Source organism: Heloderma suspectum, chromosome 2 (genome assembly GCF_057233095.1).
Source record: "Heloderma suspectum isolate Gila_16-S chromosome 2, 16-S_ref, whole genome shotgun sequence".
NCBI classification, from domain to species: domain Eukaryota; kingdom Metazoa; phylum Chordata; class Lepidosauria; order Squamata; family Helodermatidae; genus Heloderma; species Heloderma suspectum.
In genome coordinates this window covers 385,449,766-385,463,652 of record NC_139459.1, presented here as the reverse complement: position 1 = coordinate 385,463,652, position 13,887 = coordinate 385,449,766, and the positions used below count along the sequence as shown (strand labels likewise).

Genomic DNA, 13,887 nt, shown 5'->3' with positions numbered 1-13,887 from the left:
TTATCATTGGTTCTGCCCTCATATGGAGACAAGTCAAGGTATTTGTTTTCTATGCAGAGACTCGCTCTTTCTATGATGGACTGTTCTTTCTAAAGCGAATGCTTGAAACATTGGTGAAACCCACAGAAGGGAGAGTCTGGATCACAACAGCTTTGTGGGACCTCACCTCGACAGTGTCTGACAGGTGGTTACGTTTTCAGCACAGGCATTGGTACTTTTCCTTCTCGGTCCAGACAAAGAACAGGCCAAAACATGCCAATCTTGATCACATCCGTCTTTACTTGGAAAAAGCATTTCATTGTTTCTATTCAAAATATGGATTGTCCGTGAAAGGGAGGAGTAGATGTGAACAAAGAGAGGAGTTACCCCTAGATGTGCTTGAACAAAGTCTGTCCCAAGACAACTACAATGCTTACAACAGTGTCCGGATGGTGGCACAAGCCTTACATGTGGCCTCCTCTTCCAGACCTAAGCATAGGATGATGGTAGGCAGAGAAAGGTTGGAACTTCCAAGTCTACAGCCATGGCAGGTACTCCCTTTTCCCTGCATAGGAATGGTGAAGAGGCAGTTTTTATGTTGCTCCTGTCCACTCATTGGCTGTGTCTCCCAAAGGCAGCATCACATTGCTTTAGATGGCTGCTGTTCAAAAGATAGGATTCTTTTGAAAGGGGATGCCACAGGCGTGCAGGCTCCCTTGGCCAGATGGAACAGCACTCCCTTTTTGTCAGCAGGGATGGGGTAAGAGGAGGAGCCTCCATTGTGTGACCACCACCACTACATGATGGAGTTCCTGGGGCAGATTTGCTCACCAGATAGCAGCCTTGAGGAGCTGCTCCAGGGAGCAGTATTGCAATGGCACCCTGTCCTGCAAAGGGTGACTGAGTCCCCTGAAATCACTGTCTGCAAAAGGGAGGTGGACTGGGGGAGCCTGTTAACTTCTCCCCAGATTATCGAATGGCTTCAATGTTAGCCTGTCCCAAAATGCCAAAACAGAAAGCATGCCAAGGCCACTGTATCTGGGGTGGCTCAGGACTTCATGGCCGCCATGACAACCATGGGGCTGTCCCAACATGTCATCGGTCCAACGCCTATAAAAGGACACACTCTTGATCTGGTTTTCTCGACTGGGCAGGAGGATGGTGATCTGAAAGTGGGGGAATTAACATCTGTCCCTTTGTCATGGACAGATCACTTCCTGCTGAGGTTTAGACTCCTGGCAGCCTTCCCCCTCTGCAAGGGTGGGGGACCTATTAAAATGGTCTGCCCCCGGAGGCTAATGGATTCCGATGGATTCCAGAGGGCTCTGGGGGATTTTCCTGCTGGTATGGCTGGTGATCCTGTTGAAGCCCAGGTCGCTCTGTGGAATGCAGAGATGACTCGGGCAGTTGACACAATCGCGCCCAAGCGCCCTCTCCCTCTGAGCAGAGCCCGGCCAGCTCCTTGGTATAGACCTGAGCTGAGGGCAATGAAGCAAGAGGGGAGAAGGCTAGAATGCAGGTGGAAGAAAACTCGTGCTGAGTCTGACTGAACACAGGTTGTTGTTGTTCAGTCTTTCAGTCGTGTCCGACTCTTCGTGACCCCATGGACCATAGCACACCAGGCCTTCCTGTCCTGCACTCTCACCTGGAGCGTGCTCAAATTCATATTCATTGCATCGGTGATGCTATCTAGCCATCTCATCCTCTGCCGCCCCCTTCTCCTTTTGCCTTCAGTCTTTCCCAGCATCAGGGTCTTTTCTAGAGAGTTTTCTCTTCACATTAGGTGGCCAAAATATTTGAGCTTCAGCTTCAGAATCTGTCCTTCCAATGAGCACTCAGGGTTGATTTCCTTTAGGATTGACTGATTTGGCCTCCTTGCAGTCCAGAGGACTCGTAAGCGTCTTCTCCAGCACCACAGTTCGAAAGCATCAATTCTTCGGTACTCAGCCTTCCTTATAGTTCAGCTCTCACAGCCATACATTACTACTGGAAAAAACATAGCTTTGATTAGACGGACCTTTGTCGGCAAGGTGATGTCTCTGCTTCTTACTATGCTGTCTAGGTTTGCCAAAGCTTTCCTCCCAAGGAGCATGAAACATTTAATTTCATGGCTACAGTCACCGTCTGCGGTGATCTTGGAGCCCAAGAAAATAAAATCTGTCACAGCTTCCATTTCTTCCCCTTCTATATGCCAGGAAGTGATGGGACCAGATGCAAGGATCTGTGTTTTTTTAATGTTGAGTTTCAAACCAGCTATTGCACTCTCCTCTTTCATCCTCAACAAGAGGTTCTGTAGATCCTCTTTGCTTTCTGCCATTAGGGTGGTATTGTCTGCATATCGGAGGTTGTTGATAATTCTCCCGGCAATCTTAATTCCGACCTCTGATTCATCCAACCTGGCATTTCTCATGATGTACTCTGCATATTAGTTAAATAAGCAGGGTGACAATATGCAGCCTTGTCGTACTCCTTTCCCAATTTGGAACCAATCAGTTGTTCCATGTCCGGTTCTTACTGTTGCTTCTTGACCCTCGTACAGGTTTCTCAGGAGACAGGTAAGGTGGTCTGGTACTCCCATCTCTTTCAGAATTTGCCACAGTTTGTTGTGATCCACACAATCAAAGGCTTTAGCGTAGTCAATGAAGCAGAAACAGACATTTTTCTGGAATTCTCTTGCTTTCTCCATGATCCAGCAAAAGTTGGCAATTTGATCTCTAGTTCCTCTGCCTCTTTGAAACCAAGCTTGTACTTCCGGTAGTTCTCGGTTCGCATACTGCTGAAGCCTAGCTTGTAGGCTTTTGAGCACAACCTTGCTGGCATGTGAAATGAGCGCAATTGTATGGTAGTTTGAACACTCTTTGTTGTTGCCCTTCTTTGGAATTGGAATGTAAACTGAACTTTTCCAGTCTTGTGTCCACTGTTGAGTGTTCCAAATTTGTTGGCATATTGCGTGCAGCACTTTAACAGCATCATCCTTTAGGATTTTGAATAGCTCAGCTGGAATACTGTCATCTCCGCTAGGTTTGTTGTTAGGAATGCTTCCTAAGGCCCACTTGACTTCACTCTCGAGGATGTCTGGCTCAAGTTCAGTGACTATCATGGCTATCAGGGACATTCAGATCTTTCCTGTATAGTTCTTCTGTGTATTCTTGCCACCTCTTCTTCATCTCATCTGCTTCTTTAAGGTCCCTGCCTTCTTTGTCCTTTATCATGCCCATCTTTGCACAAAACGTTCCCTTGAGATCTCCAATTTTATTGAAGAGATCTCTTGTCTTTCCCATTCTGTTGTTTTTCTCAAGTTCTTTGCATTGTTCATTTAAGAAGGCCTTCTTGTTTCTCCTTGCTATTCTCTGGAACTCTGCATTCAGTTGGATATATCTTCCCCTTTCTCCCTTGCTTTTCGCTTCCCTTCTTTCCTCAGCTACTTGTAAAGCCTCATCAGACAGCCACTTGGCTTTCTTGCATTTGTTTTTCTTTGGGATGGATTGAGTTGCTGCCCTGAACAATGTTACGGACCTCCGTCCATAGTTCCTCAGGCACTCTGTCTATCAGGTCTAATCCCTGAAATCTATTCCTCACCTCCACTGTATATTCATAAGGGATATGATTTAGGTCAAACCTGAATGTTTTAGTGGTTTTCCCTACGTTCTTCAATTTCAGCTGAAATTTTGCAAGAAGCAGCTCATGATCTGAGCCACAGTCAGCTCCAGGTCTTGTTTTTACTGACTGTATAGAGCTTCTCCCTCTTTGGCTGCAATGGACATAATCAATCTGATTTTGATATTGACCATCTGGTGATGTCCATGTGTAGAGTCGTCTCTTGTGCTGTTGGAAAAGAGTGTTTGGTATGATCAGCGTGTTCTCTTGGCAAAACTCTATTAGCTTTTGTCCTGCTTCATTTTGTACAGCCAGGGCATGCCTGCCTGTTATCCCAGTGATTTCTTGACTTCCTACTTTAGCATTCCAATCCCCTATGATGAAGAGGACATCTTTTTTTGGTGTTAGTTCGAGAAGGTGTTGTAGGTCTTCATAGAACCGGTCAGCCTTAGCTTCTTCGGCATCAGTGGTTGGGCATAGACTTGAATTACTGTGCTGTTGAATGGTTTGCCTTGGATTCGTACTGAGATCAATCTATTGTTTTTGAGATTGTACCCCAGTACTGTTTTTCCCATCCTTTTGTTGACTCTGAGTGCTACTCCATTTCTTCTAAGGGATTCTTGCCCACAGTAGTAGATATGATGGTCACCTGAATTAAATTCGCCCATGTCTGTCCATTTTAATTCGCTGATTCCCAAGATGTCGATGTTCAATCTTGCCATCTCATGTTTGACCACCTCCAGCTTACCTTGATTCATTGATCTGACATTCCAGGTTCCTAAACAATATTGTTCTTTACAGCATCGGATTTTCTTTTCACCATCAGACATATCCACAGCTGAGTGTCCTTTCGGCTTTGGCCCAGCCGCTTCACTCTTTCTGGCGCTACTTGGAAATACCCTCTACTCTTCCCCAGTAGTATATTGGACACCTTCCGACCTGAGGGGCTCATCTTCCGGCGTCATATCTTTTAGCCTTGTGGTACATTCCATGGGGTTTTCTTGGCAAGAATACTGGAGTGGGTTGCCATTTCCTTCTCCAGTGGACCACATTTTGTCAGAACTCTCTGCCATGACCTGTCCATCTTGGGTGGCCCTGCACGGCATAGCTTATGGCTTCACTGAGTTACGCAAGCCGCTTTGCCACAACAAGGCAGTGATCCATGAAGGGGAAGGGGGGAGCAAGAGGGGAGATGGCTAGAATGCAGGTGGAGGAAAACTCATGCTGAGTCTGACCGAACACAGGTAAGAGCCCACTATCAAGCCTACTCTGTGGTGGTGAGGGTGGAAAAGAGACAGTTCTTTTCAACCAGCATTGCATCTTCTCAGTGTCATCCAGCGGAGATTTTCTGAGTGGTTCACGGCCCGTTACATTCTGGGCACTCCCCCTAAAGGATCAGGTTCATAGGTTGGGGGTGCTCTTGTATCCAGAACTGTCATTTGAGGCACAGGTGAACTCAGTGGCATGGAACACTTTTTATCAGCTTAGGCTGGTATACCAGCTACGCCCTTATCTGGACAGAGATAGCCTAGCTACAGTTATCCATGCTCTGATAACTTCTCATCTGGATTACTGCAATGCGTTAAACGTGGGGCTGCCTTTGAAAATGGTCTGGAAACTTCAGCTGGTCCAAAACAGGGCAGCAAGTTTGTTAAGAGGGGCTGGCCTGGAAGCTTATATTACGCCAGTACTTTTCCAGCTGCACTGGCTGCCAGTCCATTTCCGGGCCCGATTCCAAATGCTGGTGTCAACATTCAAAGCCCTTAACGGCTTGAGGCCGGGTTACCTGAAGGATCGCCTCCTCCCATATGTGCCTGCCCAGACCTTAAGATCATCGTCAGCAGCCCTTCTCCGTGAGCCCCTGCCAAAGGAAGTGAGGCAGGTGGCTACTAGGAGGACAGCTTTTTCTGCTGTGGCACCCCGGCTCTGGAATGAGCTCCCTAGAGAGGTTTGCCTGGCATCTACATTGTATTCCTTTCAGCGCCAGGTGAAGACCTCTTAATTTTCTCAGGCATTTTAGCATTTTAGCTTTCTAAATTTTTAGCTGTGGTGTTTTAAATCTGTATTTTAAACTCCCGCACTGCTGCTAGCTTTTATTGTGGTTGTATTGTTATATTGTCGTTTTAATGTTCTATATATTTTAAATTGTTTTATTGTGTGTTGTTTGGTTTTAATTTTTGTGAACCACCCAGAGAGCTTCGGCTAATGGGCAGTATAGAAATGAAATAAATACATAAATAAATAAATAAGGGACTCAGGAATGGAGTTCAGTTTTGTTGTTGTGTGTTTGTTAGTTTTTCTGTATTTGAACCAAAATTATATATATATATTATTATACAGACATTAAAGCTTTAGGAGGCATGCGCTCCAGTCTGGAATCAACAGACACTAGATCTCAAGTGGACAGTGCTGAGATAACCTAGTTTCTGCTTTTCTCTGTCTTTCCAGCTTCATCCTTTTCTGAGAAACTTTGGGTTTTCCAATACTTCAATGGATGGAATGTATCTGGATGGAGATGGGGAAGTGACAGCCAACTTCAATATTTTGTTGAACTGGATGGTGCTGTCCAATGCCTCTGTTGTTACAGTGAAAATTGGGAGTCTGGAGAGATGGGCATCTATGGACCATTGGTTCCATCTTGATGATGATCCCACTGTGTGGCATAACCATGTGAGAAAACCCACTTCTTCCATTTCAAAACCTTCAAGACAAGGGCCTCCAACATGGAAGTTCAGTGGCTTCCATGAACACCTTCACTCCTTGCCCTCTTCCTACATTTTTAATGAAGATGGTTAGGGTGCTAGGTTCTCCTTCTTGCTCCCGAACCTGTTGCTGATCAGCTGTTTGGCAGGTGGGAGAAGAAGGAAAGACTGACTTCCAGGCCCCGCTTGATCTTCTTCCACTGACACAGACCTTTCCCCTTTCCTGCTCTCTCTCACTCCATTCCCAGCCTCTAGCCTTGCTATTTCTCTCCCTCAACCCTTTAGGATGAGCAGAGCAATCTTTGTAGACTTACCCAGAAGTAATTCTGACTGAGTTCCATGTAAGCATGCATAAGATTGCAACATTAAATGGGTATTTTTTGGCTCAAATATAAGGATTGACCTTCCTCTACTTCTCCTGTTTCTTGGGTGAATCATTGTTCTTTGGGGTAGCCACTGTTCTTTGGGGTAGGGAATTGGGGGCTAATTTTCTAAGACAAAGCGACGCTGGGCTTGAAGAACTTTGCCCAGTGTTTGGACTTCTTGTTTAAGGCTAACGTTTGCTTGCTCTTGATGCCGCTCCAGTGTCAGTCATGAAGTCAATGTCACGGCCCCTCACACTCAATGTCACGGCCCCTCTCAAGCTGTCTTCTCTCTCGCCCATTCTGGCTCCTTTGGTTTTCTCCTTTGTGTATTTGATTCATTTTATTTGGGCATTCATGCCACCAATGTCTATCTTGTCCACACTGGGCACACTGGTTCTTTCTTAAGAATCCTCTGCCTCTGCTGGGTCTTCTATTTTTTTGTCCATGTCTTCTTGGGCCTCTGGGTCGAGGGGGGGGGTATACTGGTGATAGGCATCTAAAAGATGCTCTAAGTACACTCTGGGGCCTCGGTGGCACCTTGCAGCACTTTAGACACTTTGGTCATATTAGCTGACTTCTTCATACCTGCGCTCATGGCTTCTAACAGCAGGGTTTGATACTGGGTGAGGCGCTCTAGCCCCGCTTGTGTTTTGGGATTCCAGCGGGGGGGGGGGGTTACTTACAAGGAGACTTTATTGGGTAACTTATAGCACACAGGCATACCTAATGGTTGGATCAGACAGCTTCTCTGAACCACGAGCTATTGGGCTAAATGGGTTTTATACCATACATGTTACCCATGAGGCAGCACAACACTAGCAAGCATTTTTAGCATAGGCTAGAAGTGTTTGGTTCTCAGGCACAGCTTTCTGTAAACAAACTTCACTTCCCAAGCAAAGTGCTTGATAACACTTTCATTCATTAGTATGGGAAGAGAAATTTCTCTCTCTTTCTTTTGCTTTCTTTTTCTTGCTGATCTGCCTGTATTGCAGATCATGTTTCAAACTTTTTATATAAAACTTTCCTCTCTATGCACCAGCCTTGTCTCTTTATTTGTCTTTTTTCAAGTTAAACTCACTTACTTAAACCTTTCTGCCTTACACTAGTCCCAATGATGCACATTTGGGATAGGCTCTTCTTCTCCTTCTAGTTACATTTTCTTCATCTTAAAGAACTATTACATTATTGTGGCTACTTTACCCCAGGTAATAAGCTCCAGGCATAATCAGCTGCTTCTAATTCACCCTGGGGGCAACTATGGCCATGCTTCTTCTCTACAAATGTTCTTTCTCTTTGCCTCCTGCCTTCTCTTTCTTCTTCCCCCCCCTTCTCTATCTGTCTGCCACTTTCTCTATTTCTCTGTCTTTTTCTACTTGTCTCTGTCTTTCTCTACTTGTTTTTGTCTTTTCTCTTGTCATTCATTGGGAACCACACTCAGTATCATTTGGAGTTGCAACTAACACTAATCTGCAAATATCACATATATTTTATGATATCTAAGAAATCATAAAATATACACAACAAACTGTTTCTGCAATTTAACACAATGAATGGAAAACACTTTTTGCATGGTAAGGCATGATGGAGCAGATCCAGCAATGGGGGGGGGGGGAAGCTCTTGGGGCTATCTATCACTAGACAAGCTAGCCAGGGATTTACAGTATTACACACACACACACACAACCTCTTTTCTTCTCTTCCCCTTCAACTTGGTACACGAAAGCAAAGTGCCGAAACTCAGGATGCTGGGGGGTGATGGGCATCGCCTTATACTTGCATTTTTCAGGCAGCCATTAATCTTCTTCGGGGAGGCGGTGGGGTGATTTGCAGGACTTCAAAGGCAAGCTTCTCAGTTTGTTTGTATTTGTAAATCCCAAGCCTAAAACAGGACACGATGAGGTACAGGGCAGCTAAATTTTTGCTTTGGCACGGGCAACAAATAACTCAGGTCAGCTTTCTTCACTGGGGTCTCAAACAGGAAAACAGCCTTAATTTAAAGTTGTAACATCACTGACAGCGTCAGCTAGCCAGCTACACAGATTTCACTGTTTTTTTAAAGACAGTTACTCCAATATCTTGTTTTCTTCTCAATCAGGTTGGGTCTCTCAGCTTACACAGTTTATTGCAGCTTCCAGGAGCATGGTAGTAGCATGATTTTGGCTTGGCCAGGAACATGCTGTCTGGTTTCTCGGTCTCTTCAGCACACACACTCAGGCAGTCTAACACTGGACACTCAAATTAGTGAGATTTCTTCATTGCAGGGAATCCCACGACAAAAGCTTAATGGTTACGCTCTTCAGAAATCATATAGCTGATGGTCTACAGGCTCTATGAAATTCTAGGACAGTTCAAAGCTAAACATGGCTACCTTGACAGAGATCTTCATCGTGGTCTTTCTGCTTCATTCTGCCTTGGGACAGTCTTATGGCACACTTTCCACTCGAAAAGGGGTCTAGCCTGTACCCTGGGGGCTGATTCTTCACTTTTATTCCCCATTTTGCGCCTTCATCTTCTGGGTCTTCATTTTCAGTTTCTATTTCTTAGGGATTTCATTTCAATCAGGCGAGGTGATGATGTTGCACAACTCAGAACGTTGTGGGCAATTTTCCTGCCCCCCCTCTCGGTGCGCTAGGCTAACAGCTACTTCTTCGGCCTCACACTCCCACGCTTCGTTAAAAGCCAGGCTGTCTTGCAACATTTTTCTAATTAACAGCCTCAGATCTTGTTCGTTTTTTTCTCTCAGCTCGACCTTGAGCTTTTTGCTGTTTCCTTTCTCTATTCTGAATCCTTTAAAAAAAAAAAATCTTTTTCCTTCTTTTTTTTAACATACATCTCAAGGGGGTGCAAGTCTTGCTTCCCCCACCTCCCATAGCCTCCCTCCTAAGATGAAGACAGACACAAGGAGGGAAAGGGGATTGGTCAGCGAGTAAGGGGTCTCACTGGCCGACACAAAAGGAATTTCACACCACGCACTTTGCTACTGGCCTGGGCACCCGGACGGTCGACGGTATGCAACAGAAACCGCAGTAGCCACTCACACAATCATCAATTTCACCACTTCATTCATATGTCCCTGCCACCCACTTTCCCACTTTTCCACTAGAGCAAAGCAGTTTCCTCAGCGCCTTGCTGAGTATTAGTGCCTGCTCGGGGGAGTGATCAAGTCCCCCCTCCACCCCCAATCGGGTGGGTCACCTTTTGTATACATATACTAACACTGACCTTCTTCATAAGGTGGGGCCCTCTTTTTTTCTGCCCAGTGGCCTTTCTCCCAAAGGCGGGGCCCTCTTTTTACTCCTTATACTTGCCTTTCTCCCAAAGGCTTCCAATGTGGGTTTCAGCTCAATTGCAGCTGCGATACAGGCAGGGCTCAAGTTCCTTCCTCCACTTCCCAAGGTTCTCTTGCTGCTCACTGCCGTTTGGGTGATCCCGGCGCAGACTTTCTCCCGTTCACCTGACAAAAAGGTCCGTGGTGCCAAGAAAGGGAGGCATGCGCCGAGCCCTCCCTCCTGGTGCGGCGATTAAGAGCAGGCAACTGCCACATCTCTGTCTCAGAGCCTGCCACATCCGAGTCACGGCACCATTTATGTTGCAGAACTCAGAGTCAGAGAGACCACGGAGTGAAGGAAAAAGAGTTTCTTTATTTAACGCGCGGGCTTAAGGCTGGAATCATTTCCAAAGAGCCAAAAGCTCCGATTTACATCAGCAAATTTTTTTTATAGACATTGTGACACATAGGAAACGGCTCCTCCTCTCCCTCCCGTGTGGGGTTGCAGTCCTCAACATTTCTTCTCCTAGCACCATTGTTTATAATACAAGAAATGGGTTATAGGGTAGCCATGATAAGCAGAGAACAGAAGAGAACAGCAGAGAACAAGATATACAATTCTATGACCTTAGCCTTTGTTGACAAGATAAGAAATTCCTGTGTCTCGTCAGCTTACAAACATATATTTCAGAGAGCAAGAGCTCAGCAAGAACATGAAGCATGAGACTGCATGAGGCTACTTAGTCTGACCCCCGATATGGCTGCTACAGCCAGGCCCCCATGGCAGCCATGATATGACTAGATACATCTTCTGTGGAAGCCATTTTGTGGTGGTACACACAGCACTTTCTCAAATTCTACATCCAAATAGGGTAGGGATCTTTTGAATTCTAATGGGCTTGCTGGAGGGGGATGTTGGGAGCTGTATTGTGACAACTCAGCAGATCATTAGATAGGGAAAGCTGGCTTCTGCTGAATTCATCCAATAATCAGTTTAGGCCAGTACTTTCTAGAACTGTGTAACCAGGGTTGTTGTACCTCAGGCCCATAAGGAAAAGCTGCCCCACCTGGGGTCCAAATCCAGCCAGCTGTGGTTCCCCAGATGGCAGTGCTTCCATCCCCTGACCACAACCCATTTCCCACAACTGCCAAGTCTTTGGTGGTTACCCAGATTTTGCGCATTTCTCCCATTTCCCCTTGATAATTTTAGTTGTCCTTCTCTATACTTTTTCCAACTTCACCCTCCTGCCCATATTCCCCAGCAACTGGTGTACATAGGCTCACTGCCTCTGGTACTGGAGGTAGCATATAGCCATCAAGACTAGTAGCCATTGATAGCCTTTTCCTCCAGGAATTTGTCCAACCCCCCTTTAAAGCCATCCAAATTGGTGGCCATCACTACATCCTGTGGTAGCAACTTCCATAGTTTGACTATGTGCTGTGTGATGAAGTCCTTCCTTTTATTTGTCCTGAATCTCCCACCAAACAACTTTGAAGGATAACCCCAGGTTCTAGTATTTTGAGGGGGTGGGGGAATGTCTCCCTATCCACATTCTCCACACCATGCATAATTTTGTAGACCTCTATCATGTCTCCCCTTACCTTCCCCTTTTTCCAAGCTAAACAATCCCAGCTGTTATAACCTTCTCTCGTAGGGAAGATGTTCCAACCCCTTGATCATTTTAGTTGCCCTTTTCTGTACATTTTCCAGGTCTACAATATCCTTTTTTAGGGGTGGTGACCAGAACTTTACACAGTATTCCAAGTGTGGTTGCACTATAAATTTGTATAAGGGGACTATGGTCTTGGTGGTTCAGTTATTGATTCCTTTCCTAATTATGCCTAATATGGAATTTGCCTTTTTTAAAAGCAACTGCACATTCAGTCAACATTTTCATTGAACTGTCCACCACACCTACAACATCTTGGTCAGTCACTGCTAGCTTATCTCCCATCAGCATATACCTGAAGTTGGAAGTTTTGGGCTCCAGAATATATCACTTTATACAAGCATACATTGAACTGCATTTGTGGATAAGTGTGGACTGGTTTGTTTATTTATTTGTTTGTTTGTTTGTTCATTTGTTATAGCATTTGTATACCACTCCACACCTACAACAGATTCTGGAGCAGTGAACATGAGAAGTAAAAAAATAAAAAGATAAAAAGAATTAAAGCACCATTATTAAAATTGTTCTTTAAGAACAGAATGCCAACAAAACTGTGGCTGGTTAGTTAAGGAATGCTTCCTGGAAAAGCCTCCTTTGGAGCCCTTCAATTGCTTTAGGTTGTAAGTGCTGCTGGAGCTTCCAAATATCCCACTAACACTTTTTCTTCAATGTTCCTTGTCTTTCTGGATAGAATCTGCCTCGTTCAAGGTGCACCCAAAACTGTTTGCCTGGATTTGTCAAGGTGGTTCAGGAAGGAAAGCCAAGTTGCTGTTATGCTTGTGCTCCATGTGCAGAAGGGACAATCTCCACTGAGGAAGGTAAGGGGCTCCAGAGGAAAAGGAAGCCTTTGGGGAACAAGGCAAAGGTTCATGGCAACCTTTTCACTTAGGGTCTTATTTAAAGGCATTTTTAAATATAATTTATTTAATTTCATTTCAAACTAGAACATAGACAAAAACAGATAGATATTGTTGATATCAATTTACTCTTCTGCTTCTGCTTCTGCTGCTGATGCAGCTGCTTCTTCTTCTTCTCCTTCTCCTTCTGCTTCTCCTTCTCCTTCTGCTTCTCCTTCTGCTTCTGCTTCTCCTTCTGCTTCTCCTTCTCCTTCTCCTTCTCCTTCTCCTTCTCCTTCTCCTTCTCCTCCTCCTCCTCCTCCTCAGATGCAGACCATTGCACCAGATGTCCAGAAAGTCAGCATCCAAACAAGGACCGAGATCAATGCATCCCCAAGGATATAACTTTCCTCTTCTATGGAGAATATTTGGGGATCATCCTTGCTTTCTTTGCCCTATTCCTGTCCATAATCACAGGGTTTGTATTAGGAGTCTTCATTAAATTCCTAGAAACCCCAATAGTCAAAGCCAATAACCGAGACCTCTCCTACATTCTCCTCATCTCACTCCTGCTTTCCTTCTTGTCCTCCTTCTTGTTCATTGGGCAGCCACGGAAAGCAACCTGCCTTCTCCGACAAATGGCCTTCAGTATCATCTTTTCCGTTGCTGTCTCTTCTGTGTTGGCAAAAACAATCACTGTAGTGCTGGCCTTCCTGGCCACAAAGCCAGGGAACAGGGTGCGGAGATGGCTGGGGAAGAGTTTAGCCAACTCCATTGTCATTTCTTGTTCCAGCATCCAAGTTCTCATTTGCACCCTTTGGCTGGGGAACTCTCCCCCGTTCCCAGTCTCTGACATGAATTCTCAGCCTGGACAGATCATACTGCAATGCAATGAAGGGTCTGTCACTATGTTCTATAGTGCCCTTGGCTACATGGGCTTCCTGGCTGCCATCTGCTTCACAGTGGCTTTCCTAGCAAGGAAGCTGCCTGGGGCCTTCAATGAAGCCAAACTGATCACTTTCAGCATGCTGGTCTTCTGCAGTGTTTGGCTGTCCTTTGTGCCCACCTACCTGAGCACCAAGGGGAAATACATGGTGGCTGTGCAGGTCTTCTCAATCTTGGCCTCCAGTGCTGGGCTGTTGGTCTGCATCTTTCTTCCCAAGTGCTACATCATTGTACTGAGACCTGATCTGAATACGAAGGAACATCTAACAACAAAATCTAAAGATGACATCTGATTCTTATAATAGTATTTTAAATGCTGACAATGCATATCTGCAACAGCATAACAAGGAAATTGGGCAGAGGTCAGGCTGGAGATGTGAAGATCTGAAAGAAATAAACAAGCAAAAAACAGACAGATTTGAAAGAAAAAAATGAATCTCTCTCCCACTCCCCTTCCCCCAGGTCTTTTGTTGTTGTTTTTCCTGAAATGTGGGGATGGGGGATTAAAAATTGGATTATGAAAAA

The 13,887-nt window shown here is 45.3% G+C and overlaps 1 protein-coding gene across 1 annotated transcript in view; it reads left to right on the top strand.

Moving 5' to 3' along the window:
• The window catches only part of LOC146356414 (vomeronasal type-2 receptor 26-like), a 39,674-nt gene extending 26,019 nt beyond the window's left edge, over positions 1-13,655 (top strand). Inside the window, exons 4-5 of the mRNA XM_084830102.1 lie at positions 12,273-12,399; positions 12,745-13,655. Of these exons, the coding sequence (XP_084686228.1) occupies positions 12,273-12,399; positions 12,745-13,655 (1,038 nt within the window). The remainder of the gene's footprint in view (positions 1-12,272; positions 12,400-12,744) is intronic.
• The last annotated feature ends 232 nt before the right edge of the window (positions 13,656-13,887 follow it).